The sequence below is a fragment of the Plecotus auritus genome, assembly GCF_963455305.1.
Source record: "Plecotus auritus genome assembly, chromosome: 7".
NCBI lineage: Eukaryota > Metazoa > Chordata > Mammalia > Chiroptera > Vespertilionidae > Plecotus > Plecotus auritus.
The window spans coordinates 158,303,577-158,323,204 of record NC_137774.1 but is presented as its reverse complement, the minus strand read 5'-3'; the positions used below and the strand labels follow the sequence as shown (position 1 = coordinate 158,323,204).

Genomic DNA, 19,628 nt, shown 5'->3' with positions numbered 1-19,628 from the left:
AGCGCGCGCGCGTGCCAGTGCGCACAAAGGCTGCGGAGGTTGCCACAGGCTTTCCCTAGTGGAAGGGAGTCAGAGGCTCCTGACGGCACTGAGCCCCAGTTCTGTCTGCAGTGAACCCCAGTTCCAGGCGAGCCCCTGGGGACCCACGCTCTTGTGGGGGGAGTCTGGACTCTCAGGCGGAGACTCGAGCTGGGGAAGGCGGAGGACTGAAAGCGCACATGCACGCAAGGGCAAGGCTGACAGGAAGCCAAGACTGAGACTCCACCCCATCCAAGCTGAGCACAGAGGCTATTGCAATTTGGCAAGTCTAATCCTATAAGGCTGTCTCCAGCACCGAACTTCTCCCAGCATAGACACAGCTGATCCTTACAGCCAACTGGCCCAGAGGTCAATTCTTCCCAGTGATACCAACAACAATAAAGACTTAATTACAACAAGGCTGTACACACAGTCCACAAAGGGGTGCACCAAGAGTGTCCACCTCAGGTTAACTGGGGAAGCAGACCCACTGGGCCATATTGGAAACCTAGCACAAATATCTACCTTACCAACTCAGGGAATTAGTGAAAATGCGGGGTCAAAGAATCAGATCACAAACGAAAGAAATGGAGGAAAACAAACGACTGGATATAGAATTCAAAACCACGGTTATAAGACTTTTTAAGAATATCCTAGAAAAGGCCGATAAATATAACGAGACCCTCGAAGATATGAAAAAGGACCAACTAGAAATTAAACATACACTGACTGAAATAAAAAATATTATACAGAGACCCAGAAACAGAATAGAGGAACACAAGAATCAAGTCAAAGAATTGAAATACAAAGAAGCAAAAAACACTCAACCGAAAAAGCAAAAAGCAAAAAAAAAAAAATCCAAAAAGTTGAAGATAATGTAAGAAGACTCTGGGACAACTTCAAGCGTACCAACATCAGAATTATGGGGGTGCCAGAAGAAGAGAGAGAGCAAGATACTGAAAACCTATTTGAAGAAATAATGACCGAAAACTTCCCCCACCTGGTGAAAGAAATAGACTTACAAGTCCAGGAAGCCCACAGAACCCCAAACAAAAGGAATCCAAAGAGGACCACACCAAGACACATCATAATTAAAATGCCAAGAGCAAAAGACAAAGAGAGAATATTAAAAGCAGCAAGAGAAAAACAGTTAATTACCTACAAGGGAGCACCCATACGACTGTCAGCTGACTTCTCAACAGAAACTATGCAGGCCAGACGGGAGTGGCAAGAAATTTTCAATGTGATGAATAGCAAGAACCTACAACCAAGATTACTCTACCCAGCAAAGCTATCATTCAGAATTGAAGGGCAGATAAAGAGCTTCACAGATAAGAAAAAGCTGAAGGAGTCCATCACCACCAAACCAGTATCATATGAAATGCTAAAAGGTATTCTTAAAGAAGAGGAAGAAGAAAAAAGTAAAGAGAAAAATTATGAACAACAAATACATATCTATCAACAAGCGAACCTAAAAATCAGTGAATTAAAAACCTGAGGAACAGAATAATCTGGTGAATATAATAGAATCAGGGGCATAGAAAGGGAGTGGACTGATAATTCTCAGGGGTAAAGGGGTATGGGGGGTTCATGAAGAGAATGGACAAAAATCATACACCTATGGATGAGGACAGTGTGGGGGAGGTAAGGGCAGAAGGTGGGGTGGGAAATGGGTGGAGGGGAGCTATGGGGGGAAAAAGGAGAAATAATTGTAATAATCTGAATAAAGATTTATTTAAAAAAATAAAATAAAAAAAATAAAACATCAAAAAAAAAAACAAAAAATAAAAAGTTTTATTCTCTTTATTAGGTAACCATTCCTCTTACATTTATTTATTTTATTTTTTGCCTAATAACTTTCTCACATTTAATGGAAAAGCTAACTTTGACCCAACTCAATTCTCAGACACATTTTGTAAAATATATTTGAAGGTATAGTTATCCTGAAAATATTACATCTCATTCTTTAAGCTATAAAGGTGTAGGAATAATGATTCAGGTCACAGTAGGAAATATTCATTTGTTAAAAAGTAATAATGTTATAGGCACTTCTCACCAACACCAGAGAAGTGTGACTGGACAGGCCAGCCCCCTGAGCCGGTAGGAGAGGGCTGTCCCCAACCTTGGTCCTTGTCTTCTCATATAAATGAATTTATAGGAGAGACCCTGACTGCATTGTGAAAAGTCAGTTTATTAAGCAACTAAAGCATGCACCTTTATTGTAAAAAAGCAACAGCAAAGCAAGCAAACCTGTACATCTGGCTGATGAAGCACAGACGGCTCTCAGCTAACTGAAGAGCAGGCTGGGTGGGGGTCTGAGGCATCATACACCCTCCTGTCACTGGTCTCAGATTCCTCTGCTGACTGTTTTGGTACAGATTAATTCTCAAGGTCCCTTTTTTACTCTGTTGTGGCCGTCCCAGGATTCATGAGAAGCACCTGGAAACTTTCTCTTGCCAAGCCTTGAGACTGCTGGCTTCTCTGCTTAGGGAGTAAAATGGCCCTTTTTTCCTTTCCCCTTCCCCCTCTCTTTCTGCATTCTCTCATCAGGGAGGTTTTTTTTAACTCGTTGCTCGGGTGTCCTTGGCTGGGGCAGATAATGCTTTTTAGTTACAAGCTGGCTGCACATTGCCCACGCTCTTCGGCCTGGTTTTAACTTTCCTGTCTCAGTTTCCCTGTTTCTCCTGCCCTGGAACCCTGGAACAGTTTTAGCTGGCTCCAAAGGTCACGTCCATATTTCCTCCTTCCTTTGACCCCTTGCCCTGTCTGCCTAATCCTGTTTCTAACTCCTCTCAATCATAAATGAGGAAAGCTTAAGCAATCGGAGGGAAATAAAAACACAACACCTATAATTTTAATAATATTTGATTCTCATGTATTTCTCTTTCTTTAGAGATATATTTGAATATTACATCCTTCCAAATGCCAAGTTTAAGAAACTCAAAACACCAATTCCAAAGAATATATGCAGTCCTATGTTCATTGCAGTATTATTTATAGCCAAGATATGGAAGCCACCCAAGTGCCCTTCAGTAGATGAGTTGATTAAAAATAGTGGTACGTATATACAATGGAATATTACTTGCCTATAAAAAAGAATTAAATCTTTCCATATGTGATGGCTGGATGTAGAAGGTATCATGATAAGCAAAATAAGTCAGACAGAGAAAGACAAATGCCACATGATTTTATTTATATGTGGGAACTAAAGAAGAAAATGAGCTAACAAACAAAATAGAAACTGACTCATAGATACAGAGGATTAATTAATGATTGCCAGAGGGAAGAGGCGTTGGGGGACAGGAAAAAAAGGTGAACAAATTAAGAAGTAAAAACTGGTAGTTACAAATAGTCATAGGGATGTAAAGTACAGTATACGTAACATAATCAATAATATTGTAATAGCTATATATGATGCAGGTGGTTACTTGAAACACTGGGGGGATTACTTTGTAAAGGATATGATTGTCTAACTACTATGCTGTACACTTGAAATGAATACAAAATAATATTGAGTAAAAGTTCCACAAGATGAAAAAAAAAGGAAATTAAGGTCTGGGCAGGAGAGATCAGAGATGGGCATATTTGGATTCATTACAACTAACTGAACCTTTCTTCTCAACTCTATGCTGTGTGCAGTGATGATAAAACAGTAATATTAATAAATGCCCAGTAGTATAGAATAGCAGAGTCTTAAATAAATACCTCACAAAATAACTCTGTGAAAAGACAGTTAAGCAAAATAAAATGAAACAAACAGACCATATCTAAATATGTCAGGTAATTTTACATTTTGATGCTTATTTTACACAACATATTTTTACCACCAATCTTAAGTCAGCAAACATATTTCCAGAGCAGGAAAAGATGATTCATACCCTGTGTTTCTTCAACTGATGATTCAAGTGTATTGTTTACTCCAAGGACATGGAAGAAAGACAACTTTCATGTTGACTCAAAGGCCGTTTTATCTTTTGACAACCCCTCGTGGGGATCCATCTGGGTCTACAGCTTTAGTGAGTCAGTACCCTTTAGAAAGGAAGACTGGGGATACTACTTCATTTCACATAAAATAGCACTTGTCCCACACTAGTTCCTGTGACATTAAAAAAAAATTGATTTATAGATGGAGAGTTTCTTTAAAATGTAGCTTTCCTTTATTTCTCACACGAGGGTTTTGACTCTAACCATTTCCTTCTATTTGAAAGTTAGTAATGCTTACCTTATCTTTACCGAATGTAAAATTTTACTTATAGACTCTCTGATTTTTCTTTTCAAGTATTAAATTAAATCATAATTTATTAATATTTTGATATAAACATGCTTTATCAGTCCTCAAAAAATAGAACATACAGTAAATTTAAACAACCTAGCATGTTCTCCAAGATAACGTGTTCCACTATTCCCAAAAGTCTCCTCATTTATTGCACGGTAGAGAGTTTCAATCCATATTTATTTACTTTCATATTACTTCCTTTACAACCTTCAATATTTCTTCTGCAGCTGTTTATATTCTTAAAAGTACCTGTAAATGTACTCACTGGACATTTCCCACTTTCATAATTATCAACAGGGGCTTCAGGAACAAGATTGATGAATGACTTTAGTATATAACAACTACTAACATGGCAGATTCTTGAAAATGCCCCTACAGACACTGGTAATAAATATAGTTTCCTGCAGTTTAACTGGAAGTGAATCATGTTGGTATATGGACATGAAGAACAACAACTTGAATCCAATGAGTAAATTAGCCAGCATTCAACCTGACATGTAGGGGCACTCAGCCATTGCTATTTTTCTTCCCTTTCCCAAAACAAATGTTTTTCTTTAGGGTGTTCTCCTGATCACAGACAGACATGCTTCAAGAAGAAACATATCTGAGCCACTTTGGAGGATGGATTCAGATGAATACAAAGAGCAGATCTCACACTCTCAAGACATTTCCTGAGATTTTCCTATATGCTATGAATATGTTGAGGCTATGGCTTTATGGTTAATCCATTTTTTTTCATTAATTACCCCATGGCATAAAATATTATGCTATATGTATCTGTATATATTTCCCTATATCAATAGAGTAGTGTTTTGCATTTTTATGTAATACTTTCAACAATAAAGATTTTTAAAATGTAATAATAAATATTTTTATAAAAGCCTAATTAATGCTTCTTTGGCATGGTTCTTATAGACTCTGCATAGGCAGGTGGTATGTGGGCATGTGGCAAGGACTTTAAAGGTAGATAAGAAGCAAATCTGAAGTAGAACAAGTCTCAAAATATGTTGCAGCGTCAATGTATGAGTGAAGAAATGGGTAAACCCCACCGGATTTGAGTAGTGCAAGAGGAATTTATGGGTTTGAGGGGATGGGGAGAGAGAGTTCTTACACTTTCTTACTCCATTGATTGCTTTGTTGACACACTACCCTGCAGCCGTATGTCAATAGAAGCTCCTGGAAAAGTGTGGGTTTTGAGAAATTCCTTAATTCAACTTATCCAAGGGCTGATTCCAACTGTGCTTCCATCAGCAGACACAATTGTGACAGCAGGAAAAGGAACTGAGATTGCAAATGTTTTTCAAACACGACTTTGGGTGAAAGGCAGAGACTTTAGAGAAATGTATTAAATGCCTATTATATTCCAGGCACGGTAAAATATCTTATCATTAATCACGAGACTCAACCTTTATCATTAAATCCCTTTTATAGATGAAAGTTGGGATTGGTTCGCTTGAGTGGCATGTCCAACATCACGCCACTACCAAATGCCATGGCAAGGATTTATTGTCAGAGGTTTTTGTTCAAATCCTATGGCTTTTCCACTAATATCTATGAGAAGCCACTATATTTCCCTGTAGGTTTGGACAGAGTATTTTTTAAAAGCTCTTCTTTCTTTTTCTGCAGAAAAAGCAAAGTTTTGTGTTTTTTTTAATCTTACCTAACAGCACTACTGCCCACATCGAGGTCTTGCGCAGTGACGGCGCCAATGATGGTGCCAACTGGCGTGTCTTCATACACCTCCATGGTGTACAGCGGCTTGCTGAAGACGGGCGGCTCCTCCACGTCCAGCACGCTGATCTTCACTGTGGCCGTGTCTTTGAAGGGGCCCGCGGCGTGAAACCGGTGGTCAAGGTGGAGGTTGGAGGCTTCCACTTTAAAAGTATACGCCTTCTTTGTTTCAAAATCCAATGGCTGCAGCGAGGACAAACCAAAGGTGAGGAGGTGCATTCACAGAATGCTCAGAGGTGGTGAACAAGGCTTGAGATCATTTGCAAGTGAATACAAATTGTATTGGTTTCAATATTTCATTGCCCTTGACACTTAATGGGTAAGGGAATGTTAAGAAAAGAATCACCCCCCTTGTAGAAGATTCTGGGTAACGTGTAACGATAACCAGTGGCATACATTAATAATGACATGTATGTGCACATCCATGCTAAGTAGGGTTTGTTCATTTTATCTGAGCAGTTAAAACAGCAAGAGCAACGCTTAAGGGAAATACTTTCTGCTCTTATACAATGCTGACACCTAGTGGAATTTAGCAGTAATTATAACACAAAATTGAAACTGGATAATTAAAGATACTCTTTAGATTCCACTTAAAAACTTGGTATACGAATATATGTTTCTTCTTCTTGGACTATTTTGCCTATTTTGACAAAAATATAACTTTATATTAAACACTTTTAAATGTGTAGATCTTTTCACTAAAAAAGGGACTGTATCAAGATTTACAAAACTTGCACAATGTTAATTATGAAAATAGTTTTTGTCTTTTGTTTTCTCAGCATTGAACATATAATTACTAGACACTAGAATTATTAGGCATTGTCAAATATTTTTACCAATAATTAAGGTTTTAAACATGTATAATCAAATGAAAGAAAACTGAAATATATTTGGAAGTCATTTGTCACTGATTCTCTATTTTAACTTTTTTACTACTTATATTCACTTTTTCCCTGGCTATTAGTTTTATGTTCCCAATAACTAAAAATATTTTATTCTGGAAATATGGTGTTGCTGCGGAATTTTATATAAATGAAAATGTTAAGATCAATGAATCTGAGTTCTGACCACCTATGAAAAGTTAAGACAATGTGAAATTAACATTAACTTCAAGATTTACTGGGACCTTTAAAACTTTCACTTTCTAAATTAATTCCTTCTAGCATGACTCCTAGGACTTGCTAATTGCTGTGTGGACCCATCTGTTCTTTACCTCAGTACACCTTGGGGAAATAAAGGAAGTCTATTTCTCTCTTTCAAGGACAAGATTGTTTTATGTGTTTTCTCTAAGGATGGAAAAGGAAAATCTAAAAATGACTGTGAAATCTTCAAAAACTATCACAATTCCATGAAGGTTATTATAGCAAACAGTAATTCCTCTTGGACTTGACATAGTTTTTTTCACAGTAATTTTTATTCAGAGAGATCTGTTTTCTTTTCCTCTAATTATTCCTTTTGTTTTATTTTATTCATCCGTTTTTTATTTATATTTTTATCTGCTTTATATTTAATGCTTTCTTTTACTTTTTAAAATATTTTTAATTGCTCATTCATAACTATTTACATATAATATCAATTTTCTTCCATTTCCATCTCTTTCCTGTTAGGGGTCTATATTTATCATGAAGCCAATAAAAGTAAGGAATGTCGTACTAACATGCCATGGTTGACATAGTTATTGGTTATGTCTTGAAAAAGTAGAGGAGATAATCCTATGATGCTTTTGTTTTGATTAACCAACACCTTGTTTTGTTAAAGGTAGCAACTTATGAAACTCATATTTGCAAGACAGATTGCAAAACATTACTCAAGAGAAAAACATGAGACTGCCACAAATACAACTGGAAATGTTTAGCCCAGAATGAAGAAGATCAAAGCAAGACAGGACATATATTTTCACACATTGAAAAGCTATCACGTTAAATATCAGTTAGGCTTATTCTATTAGTTTCTTATAGAATTAATAACAATTTAAGTTATTAAAATGGTAACTTCAGATTTTAAAAATTAAGATATGTTTAACAAATTAAACCATTCAAACTTAATTAATTTAAAAATATTAAATTAAGTAATAGGTGACCACCTATGTGGGGATCACCTAGCCATCTTGAGGGCAGTAAGATACAATGACAATTAAGGTTTGCTCTCTCTTTGTAGTTAACAAACTCAGTGAGAAACATGTTATTTTGTTTAAAGAATGAGTTGTTAGAAGAAGTACTAAGTTCCATGTCATTTGAAGTGTTCTGATGAGTTAAGAGATATCTGAGACCGATGGATGCATAAGATAGAGTACTAGCTAATCCAAAGTAAAGAACATAGAAGAGCATATTTGTTTTTGTTCGCTCTATATGGTCAGTGAATGTTAAACAACATGATTTTTCTATTATAATGATCCCTAACTTCTAGGGGAAGACTATTTTGACTTTATCACCTTGAGTTCTTGCCTAGAAATTATTTTGAGCTGCCCTGGCTTCTACTTCCTTTTTTATGTCCCAGAATTAACTTTTATCCTAGAATGCAGCAGTTAGTACCAATTATTCCTCATTTCGCTCTCTACTTTCTCCTGGAGATTGAAATACCTCTGATTATTTATATGATTAGGCAAATTTTTTCCAGATAAGACCTCAGTTTTATTTATCGATTTGTTTAAAATCCCACAGCTATCTGATGGATTTGACTCTTCACTTTAATATATCTTATTGATTTCAGAGAGGGAGGAAAAGGGAGAGATAGAAACATCATTGATGAGAGAGAATCATTGATCAGCTGCCTCCTGTACCACCCCTACTGGGGGTTGTTGAGTCCACAACCCAGGCATGTGCTGTGACCTGAGTGTGGGATGGAATGGAACTGTTGTGACCTCCAGGTTCATAGGTCGATGCTCATCCACTGAGCCATAACTGCCAGGCTTGACTCTCCACTTAAAATCCATTCCAAGCCTAGAAATGGAGAATTCTCACACCTTTCAGACATTTTTAAAGAAATCAGACATAACCTATGCCTTTTAAGATCTCTTTACTTATCACAGCAGGCAAACACTTGGTGGTCAGGGAGATATCCAGTGAGATGAAAGAACCGTTCTGTACATACATATTTTTATTTTCATTTTTTTTTTTACAACTGAACACTGATATCCTGCAATGATCAAAGAACTAGAGAAAATTATAGAAGAAATGTTACAATAATATCCTAGAAGGCCTTACTTCTTCATGACCCTAACCCTTAGGCAATGCCACTTTTTAACAACTGAGTAGTTCAGAAAGACAAATAACACTGATCTCTCTCTAGGTGACTTTATCCAACCCATATCACTGACTACCCTCCACTTTTTTTTTGTGGAGGGAGACATGGGGTGGTGTCAAGGAGTGAAATTCATCTACTTTACAATCAACAAAAACTCTGATATTTGAAATAAAAATAGAACAGCCAGGATTTCATTTGCTAGAAAAAAAAATTCTATGACAGAACTCTATAATTAGGTGAGCTCTATATAAAGGTGAGCTAATTTACTCAATGTCAAATACAAGAGAATAACTTCCCGAGTTCTTCCAGAACTCATCATGTTTCTAGACAATGTTGAGTGGAAATGCATAGCTAGAGTTATATTTTGAGGAATTGGAAAAACAGAGGCATTGGTAGACAGAATTCCAAGATATGCATAAGATCCCTGTTCCAGTGACCTGTACTTTTGTATAATCCTCCGACCTTGTATGTGCAAGAGGCCTGTGAATTGAATGGGATATCATCCCATGAATTTGCTGTTTTATGGAAAAAATAATTATGCAAACATAATTAAGATTCTTACTGGATGTTGAGTTAATTAAAAGGGAGACTTTACTTGAAAGCTCTGATCTAATCATGGGAACTTATAAAGAAAGACATACTACAGGTGACTTTCTTGGGCCTTGAATAAACTTGTGAGTGTAGGAGTCCTCCTGGCAACTGTTTAAGGGGTGCCTGTGGGAAATGAGACTGAACCTTGACCAATAGCTAGCAAAAACACAGGGACTTCAGTCTTAAAGCCACAAAGAAAAGAATCTGCTATCAACCAGCTGGATGAAGGTAAGGTATAAAGCTCAGAGAATAGCCATGGCAGTGGTGGAAAGGAGTAATGAGGAGGGTTGTAACTTAAACCATGAAGAAAATATTAACCCCTGTCATGAGAAATCAGTGGCTGGGCTTCATGTTTTACTTTGCAAGGGGAGATCAATGGCAATGGAAGCAGCATAAGAAAAACCCCTGATTTCTGGTTTAAGGAACTGGAGAGGAGGTGGGGCCTTTTCCAGGTAGAAGAAAACATAAGCAGGTGTGCTTGTGTTGGGAGAAGAGAGGGAATTCAGCTTTAGACATTCTGAGTTTGAAAAGACTATGCAACACACAGGAATGTCTACAAGGCAGCAACCAGTCTGCCTCATGTCAATTTGGGGCTAATTTAGAGTTGATGAGACTGAATGAGGGAGTTAGGCAGATGCTAAAAAAAAAAAAAAAAAAAAAAAAAAAAAAAAAAAAAAAAAAAAGATGAAGACAAAACTTTGCAAAAACAAGAACATATTGTTTGCAGAAACAAATAATAAACACTTAATTTTCTTTGAAATTCTGCATGACAGACTAGCTAAATAGAACAGTATTTTAAATTTAAATTCAGGTGTATATTTGCCTATATATAAAAAATTAACCACATGATGGTGCTCTGCTACCAAATCATGTGAACTCACTTCCTTACCATTTAAGACTACAGAAAGAAATGAGTTTTAGTGACTAACAGGGCATAAGTAAAATATAAATGTTCAATGGGATCAGTTGAGAACTTAACCTACTTATTAGAGTCCTGGTGAAGAATAAAGTGTTTTATCTCTTATGTTTTTATTTGTTTGTTTGTTTTTTAAATATATATTTTTTTTATTTCAGAGAGGAAGGGAGATAGAGAGATAGAAACATCAATGATGAGAGAGAATTGACCAGCTGCCTCCTCCACGACCTACTATGGGAATAGAGCCTGAAACCCTGGCATGTGACCTGACCGGGAATTGAACCTTGACCTCCTGGTTCATGGGTCGACACTCAACCACTGTGCCACCCTGGCCCAGCTTATCTCATGTTTTTAAGAAAAAAGAAAATAATTCTTCGTTGGATTCAATGGGATCACAGCTATGTTTATGTGAAATGAAATAACAAGTAACATCAAGATAATAAGGATTTTATTTATTTCCTAAAAGTTTTATTTATTTTAAAATAAAGAGGCTATTTCAGCATTCTTTATCTTAAACATGATATCATTACTTATTAGTTCCCAATAAATACTTTTTGTAGAAGTTATATGGAACTATTTGAGAAATCACACAAGATATTGATTTGTCATTTTACATAATTTAAGTATTCATCCCATTATTTAATTGCCTAAATTTCTTAATCAGTAACAAGAAAACCTCGCTGCTTGTCTCTGCTTCAGTTTCACCCTGATAAAGAAGCCTTTTCTGACCATTATGAGATTGCCAACACCCTCCATTATGCTGGTTATCCCTTCACCCTGCTTTATGTTTTTCAAACTTGAATTTAGCACTGTTGACAGTGCTTTTTAATTTGTTTATTGTCCTCACTTCTTTCACTCCTCCAGTAGTAGAGCTTGCCCACATCAGGATTCCTCCACTATGATATCAACGCTCAGCAACATTGTGTGAGTTAGATATTTGTATTCTCAGAAAAGTCCAAGCCTGGTGGGGATAAAGTTTACTTCTACATCCTATTTTTACATTAATTTTTAAATCTACAATTGTCACAATAAAAATTGAAAATCAATTAAACTCTGGTAGATTTTTTAATGATTTAATCAAACTAATAGGCCTGATTGTTTCAACAAAAATATATACCTGTTGAATCACAGAAAAAAAGTGCAAGTGGGAGTGAATGCTTTATAAACAACTGGTCTTTTTTAATTTGAAATATTGCTAACTGAAGGAAAATTAAAATTGCTGTCATTCTCAAGTTTTAGTCTTTCTGTTCTTTAATTATTATTTGGCAGTCAACTGTCTAAAAACTTGTCTATGTACCTTTTTTAATTTGATGATGCCTTCTTGTGTATCCTCATCTGTGACGATGTCAAACAAATTTCCCCCATCTCCTGGAACAATATTATATTCAATTTCTGCATTTTGTCCAAAGTCAGGATCCACAGCTCTTATTCTTCCAATAGCTGAGCCAATAGGAGAAGATTCAGGAACTTTCAGATGGAAGATGCCTGATGGGACATACAGAAATTGTGTTGACAGTACAGTTAGTAAAGTATGTAATAAGATTCCTAGGCTGGAAAAATATACTCAATAGGTTTTATTTATATGAAGTAAATCAAATTTAAGCATATTTGTAAAAAAAAAAAAGGCAATAAGTTGCCAAGTTAAGGATTATAATTAGGAATAATTGATCCTTTCCTAGAATTTTAATTGGGTATTATAAATAGTAGTGTGTGTTAAATTAAAGTTAGTGTGAGGAAATATTTTATATATTAACAGCATCATAGAGTACCTAAATTAATGTGAAGGTGGTAATATCCATGAAATTAAATTGGAATTAATACAAAAGAATGCATGATATAATATATATATTACATAGATGATAGAAGATAGACATATATTTAAATATTTATAGAAAATAAAGGCTATCTTTTCTAGCATAAATAAATGTGAAATGTATATAAAATAATATAAATATATAATTAGCTAGACTACTTACTCAATTAGGATAAATCATTAAACTAAAAATGACATGTAAAACGATTATATATATAGGTAACTGCATTCCCATTTTAATCTATGATGGAATTAAGTACAGTATATTATAGACTAATATCCAACTTATGTTTAATGAATTTGTACTGGGTATCCTGCTAGTCACTTTTACAAACTTTTAAAATTAGGATATAAAGTTCTAGCTCCCATATTTTTAGCATAAAAAAATGCTTATATTTTCCCCAGCAGGTGGAGCACTGACATTACAATTAACTTCATACTGAGTCAGAAAACCTAGAAAAATCCGTACCTTTATAAAATATACCACAATCATAAAAAATTATAATATCCCACAAAAATGAAAACTTGTACATTGTTTAAAAGACTTCAAAATTTTGTAAGATATAACATGAAGAAAAAAATATAAGCTATTTCACTGACATCTTATCTAAGTAGATATTAAGGAATTAAATAGCAGTCTGTTCAAATCAAAATAAGGAAAAAAAAACAGTTTATGGAGAGTGTCAAATAGTTTCTTTTTTTTTCTTTCCAATTATTTTTATTGACCTTATAGTTCTTTCACAATATGTTTCAATATTTGGTCATTTCACTAGACCTAGTAGCCCTTAAAATTTGGCATCTGCCCTTCCCCTCAAAAAAAGATACCCACCAGTTGCTCCTACAATGTTAAAATTAGCCTTATTTTTCCAATGGACATAACCTCAGTGGGGCATGCAATATATTTAGTCTCAAGAGAGCTAAATACCTACCTAAAACTTCTTTGGTTTCATGTAAAGGACAGAAAGTACATTTTACCATTTTACAGTGGTATAAAATACTCGTTTAACTAATTATTTTAGTAATTATTTAATAGTATGCCAGCCTCCAGAGAATAAATGAAGAACAAATTTAAGAAATAAATAAATAAGTATAAATAAATAAAAATACTCCAAGTGGCAATGATAAAGTGTTGTTATAAACATTATAAAATAATTTTGATTTAAGAAGTCATATAAATCAAACTAGCCACTTCTCATAGGCTAGACTTATATTTTATTAGGTTTTTTTCCCTAAACACTTACTACAGTGGCTGTCATCTAGAGACACTCAGTGTCTGAGGATTAAAGTAGGGTCTGAACTTGAGGCAACCAGTGCAAAGAGAAAGAATAAAATCATATATTACATTGTCTACAGGAAGACTGAAGATAGATATTCAAAGGGAATTTTTCTGAGTTTAAATAACCATGTTTACATAAGTAATACCTCATGGGACTTTTGCAACCAACTTTCTGTGCAGTGTAGGTGTTTCTAATAGCCATATTAAACCCTGATCCTATTGAAGCACTCCTGAGATATTCACAAATGTGAGGATGCCTGAATTCCTGTCTAAAGTTCCAAGAAAGTGTGTGACACCATTATTTTAAGTTATACTAAACTTCTCAGGGACAAATTCCAAATAGAAAAGACTAGGTATACATATGTGTGCTATTTTTGTTATCCCTTTTTCTTCCTTTCTTTTTTTTAATTGATTTCAGAAAGGAATGGAGAGACAGAGAGAGAGATAGAAATATCAATGATGAGTGAGAGTCATTGATTGGCTGCCTCCTGCACACCCCACACTGGGGATGGAGCCCACAAACCAGGAATGTGCCCTGACCTACAATTGAACTGTGACTTCCCGTTTCTTAGGTCTATGCTCAACCACTGAGCAATACTGGCTGGACCTTCTTTTCTTAATGTCTATTAAACAGAAATATGGTTTATCAAAAAGGTCTCCACATCCTTTGCCTCTCAGTTTGTGATGGTGATAAGGAACCTGAAGAAACACTAAAAACCTTAATTGTCATGGTCTAATCTCAAGGGACATTAATACTTGTTAGGGAAAGACTTAAATTTTTCCTAATAAAATGGAGCAATTAAGTTCTATGTTGAATAATGGATTGTAAATCCTCCTCCAACAGCATATATAATTAGGAGGCATATGATGGAATAATTATCAAAGACATAGCATGCAGGTAGAGAGCTGAGAGAGATAGAGAGCTGTCAAGTCTAATGGTTTCCAGATTTCAAACACAGCCACCAGCAGAACTGGGTAGTGATGGTGAAGCCCTGGAGTGGGGAAGGGGTGTGGTTGTGGGTGTTGAATGGAATCTTTAGAAAAATATGGGCATCTAACTTTTAAAAATCATGGATATCTCTGCTTACTCTATCTGATCAAGGGGAAGAATTTCAAGTTACATGTTGGGTTTATGAGTTAGCTTTCCATGTGAACATTTAAAAGCAAAATAAAAGAATCAAAAATCAAGGGAGATAATATTGTCTGGTGTCATCACTTAGGAATTATGGTTAGTGAAGCTGAAGAGTTCAGCCAGAATTGAGAGCCTCCAATGTCAGAAGAATTTTTAAAACTTCCAAAGGTGACCAGAAGAACATCAGATAATGCACATTATAGACGAAAGAGTGCCCAAGACAATATGCTGAAATATGAACTTGATGTTTTGCAAAAGCACATTTTATAAGGCCAATAACAATAAATGTGAAGACAACTATTTCTTTCGGTACTCTATCACTATAAGTTCAGCAGCAGGTTTTTGTTGTTGTTGTTGTTTTTAAGTTGTGAGCATACAATATGCCTGAAAATTTCATAATGGCCTTGGAAAACTGATAAATTGAAGTGGTAGCATTGTCCAAATAAATTTTGATTCCATAGTATTCCAATAACATGCCCTACCAAAATTAAAATATAAGAGATGTAAAACAGTGATTCAACACCTACATCTTTTATATGCATTAAGGTTTTAGTGTACATAAAACACACATATACAGAGTACTGTACTTTCTGTTCTTTACATAACAGAAATACATTTCAGGAAAGTGGAAGACACATTTATTAAGATAAGAATTTCTCAGTAAAATATTGTAGTTGATAAAACGTCTACAGAATATGGAACAAGGCAAAGAAACTATGCATTAGTCATGTCAGATTGTTTAGGTTCTGTCATTTTATTTCCGATGACTTTACATTTTATCATTTCTAGAAACTCAACAGCAATAAAGCCTGGGTCATTCAGATTAATTCAAAACCGAAGTAATCTTCCCCTGTGCCAAAGCTGGGCCACTTATGATGTACTATGTAATTACACTGCCAACATCTTCTGGGTGCCTTACTTTTGACGCATATGAAATATCTTAATGGCTCTACCTGTACAACACACATTAAGAAATAAAACAGGTGACAAGCAATTGTTCACAGGCTCAATCAAAATGTGTACTTACATATTCATCAAATATACATGCTATGCTTAACAAAATAACCCTGTTCCTGTGGAGAAGGAGAAAATTGCATGTAGTAAACTAAGTTGAAATTTAATAAAGAAATTCTGTACCTTCTTACAAATTCTATTCCATGTTCATTCCAGAGTAAAGGTATCTATTACTCAGTTATAGGCTAAGTAAGTATCCTCTGAGTATTAATGCTGTTTAAAAAAATTACACTTTGATTATTATGACTCACTGTGGATGTGTGTGTGTGTGCATATCAAGGGCATTCATTGATACCTAAGGACAAAACATATACATTATATTTCCCCTTTTTTCCTTTGAAGAAATTTTAAAGTATTGATAAAAACACCAAAATAGATATATTTACTTAACAAAATATAAATTAATGTTATAATTTACTAAGAAATAAAGATTATAGAATCTAAAAAATAAAGTGAATTATGCAGTACCGTAAAAACATTCAGAGATAAGAATAGCAAATAAAAAAAATGAAATAATCTACTACAAATTATCTTTTGACATACATTTTATTTTACGCTTATACTAGTATAGTAACAACTAATCTAAAGTTACTCAAAAGCAATATATGAAAAGTTAATGTTCAACTGCACTTAAAAATTATCTATAAGACACGTAACTAATTTGGAGGTAAATAGTATTTAAAAATACTAGAGTCCTGCCCAGCTGATGTGGCTCAGTGGTAGAGCTTCAACCTATGAAGCAGGAGGTCACGGTTTGATTCCCAGTGAGGGTACATGCCTGGGTTTCAGGCTCGATTCCCAGTGTGCGGTGTGCAGGAGGCAGCCAGTCAATGATTATCTCTCTATCTCTCCCTCTTCCTTCCTCTCTGAAATCAATAAAAATGTATAAAAAAAAAAAAACACACAAAAAAACTAGAGTCCTAGAAGTATTGGAAGATGTAATTAGAATTTATTTTAAATTATTAAGTATGTTAAATATTTTTAAGAACTTGAAAATATATATTGAGACTACCCAAATAAACAATTATTTGAAATATACACTTTTATTAAACTTTAGAAAATAAATGCATATACTACAAACTGTTGATTCAGTGATTGAATTCAGGCATTAGCTGTTTCTGATTGTGATCCTCCATGTTTGCAAGTGTGTGTCTGAGATTTACCATCTAATTACATAGAAAAAAAATGCTGCTTTATTGATATTTTTGGTTTAATTACTAAATCAAATATAATATCGCATGAAATTATTTCACCTTGTCTTAAAAAATAATAAGGAAATGAAAGTAAAAAATGTATCTTTATGAGTAAAAAGAAACTTTGTATAAATGGTATACCTGTTATAGCCTCTTATTAGCTCTTTGTCTTTAGGCAACATATTTAATCTTTTTTTTCCTAATATGTAAAACTGGGATACTAATAACTATAATTGTATTATTATCATTTTTATTATTCCTACCTAACTTGCAGATTTGTATTTGAAAAGTCCCATGCAATAGTGCACAAAACTCAGTAAGTAATATCTAATATTGCTAGTTATTTTTTAAATAGCATTTTTGTAGATAACTCTATATTTATCCTATATAATAAAAGGCCAGTGACCATAACAGTGTAACAACCAGAATGACTGATTGACCAGTCGCTAGGAGGTGCATTGACCAACTCTGGGTCCCTCCCCCCAGCCCACAGGCTCCGATTGCTGGATGGCCAACAGGGAACCACGGGGAACCGGGATGGGTGGTGGCAGGGCGGGACTGGGGACTGGCAAGCAGGCAGAATGCAGATGTCTTAGTCCCTCCCCCCCGCCTGCAGGCTCCGATAGATCGCCAGATGGCAAAGGGGAACTGGGGTGGGTGTCGGCGGCAGGGTGGGACTGGAAACTGGTGAAAGGGCCAAAGATAGCCCTGATCACAGGCCAGGCCTAGGGACCCCACCTGCACACTATTCATGCGCTGGGCCTCTAGTATTACAATATTTTCCTAAAGGAATGACAATACTCAACAGGAAGTTGCCTATCGAGGCATGAGGATGGAAGAAAGGGAGGTGTTAAAAAGTTGGGAACAGTGATGCTAATTTTAACTGAAACACTTTCCCATATCTTGAAAATTGAAAATTTCAAGAATAAAAATATATTGGTGGTTGAAGAACATGTTATACCTTCTATTTACTGAAAAGCCTGAAGCTTTGTGTGTTTTCAGTAAGCCTGAATTAAGTAATAGAAAAATAGTCCACAAGTAAGAACTAGTCTGATTTGTAAAAAGTTGAATTCAAGCTGTATTTTAGTCAAGCATACTAAACATAAGTGAATGGAATGTCTCAGTAATGGCAGAGAACTCCACTCCAGCTCATGGAATGAATCTGAGATGAACAAATCTGTGGAAGTGTCAAGTATTTGCATCAAGAGTTTTACTGTATTGGCTAAATCACTTCACCTTTATAAAGGTTATAATTGCCTAGACTAGATTTTAATTAAACGTGTACATGAATATGAATTACTATGTGCACAATCTTCAGCATATTAATGGATTAAGTTCTATAAATTCTATTTAATGATAGCAATATTTCTTTTCTCAGAGCAATGAGAAATTATATCCAAACTATTAAATTCTGAGCTGCTAAACACAACACAAAAATTTAGGGCCAGATATTGCCTTGATCTTTTTAGATTCTTTGGATAATAGATTAATTATTAAATCTTCCAATAATTCAGATGACTCATATTTTATTCAACTACAATTTTTAATAGTCTCCTCCATGGAATGATAAAGAAAAACCAAACAAACAAATGAAAAAGATTGTGTTTGCTCTGATGGCATTTCTAGTCTAGTGGGGGAGTGTAATGTGTTCTATAATAAATATTTATATTAGGTCTTCTTCAGTCCCTGTTTTTTGACACAGAGTTCCTAAAACCCTATGAGAGCTAGAAAGTTTTCTTTAGTTATGTTAACAAGGTGATTTTATATCATACATAAGGATGAGGACTGGTTGCAAAGAGACCCAATCCTTTTATTTAAAGGAAGGGGTTCAGCCTGGCGTTGCTCCTTGATTGAGCATAGATCTATGAGCCGAAACCTGCAACCTGGCCATGTGCCCTGACCTGTAATCGAACTGTGATCTCATGGTTCATAGGTCAACACTCAACCACTGAGCCATGCCGGCTAGGCCAGTGGTCGGCAAACTCATTAGTAAACAGAGCCAAATATCAACAGTACAATGACTGAAATTTCTTTTGAGAGCCGAAAACCGACTTCTGCGCATGGGCCACAAAGTTTCAATCACACTGTACGTGCACACCCACATGTGGTATTTTGTGGAAGAGCCACACTCAAGGGGCCAAAGAGCTGCATGTGGCTCGTGAGCCGCAGTTTGCCAACCACTGTTAGGCTGAGGAATCAATTTTGATCACTAACCTCAAATGCACTTTCAAAATTGGCTACAGCTTGGCAAGAGTGGCTCAGTGGTTGAGCACCTACCTATGAACCAGGAGCTCACAATTTGATTCTTGGGTTGTGGCTCCACATCCAGTAAAGGGCATGCAGGAGGCAGCCAATCAATGATTCTTTCTCAATGATTCTATCTCTCTCCCTCTCCCTTCCTCTCTGAAATAATATATATATATAT

General features: G+C 35.4%; 1 protein-coding gene across 1 annotated transcript in view; it reads right to left on the bottom strand.

Annotated features, from left to right (window-relative positions):
- CDH12 (cadherin 12) overlaps positions 1 to 19,628 on the bottom strand; it is a 758,008-nt gene that overhangs the window by 24,602 nt on the left and 713,778 nt on the right. Inside the window, exons 7-8 of the mRNA XM_080679082.1 lie at positions 12,073 to 12,260; positions 5,955 to 6,208 (exon numbers count right to left, since the gene is read on the bottom strand). Coding sequence (XP_080535208.1) covers positions 5,955 to 6,208; positions 12,073 to 12,260 — 442 coding nt within the window. The remainder of the gene's footprint in view (positions 1 to 5,954; positions 6,209 to 12,072; positions 12,261 to 19,628) is intronic.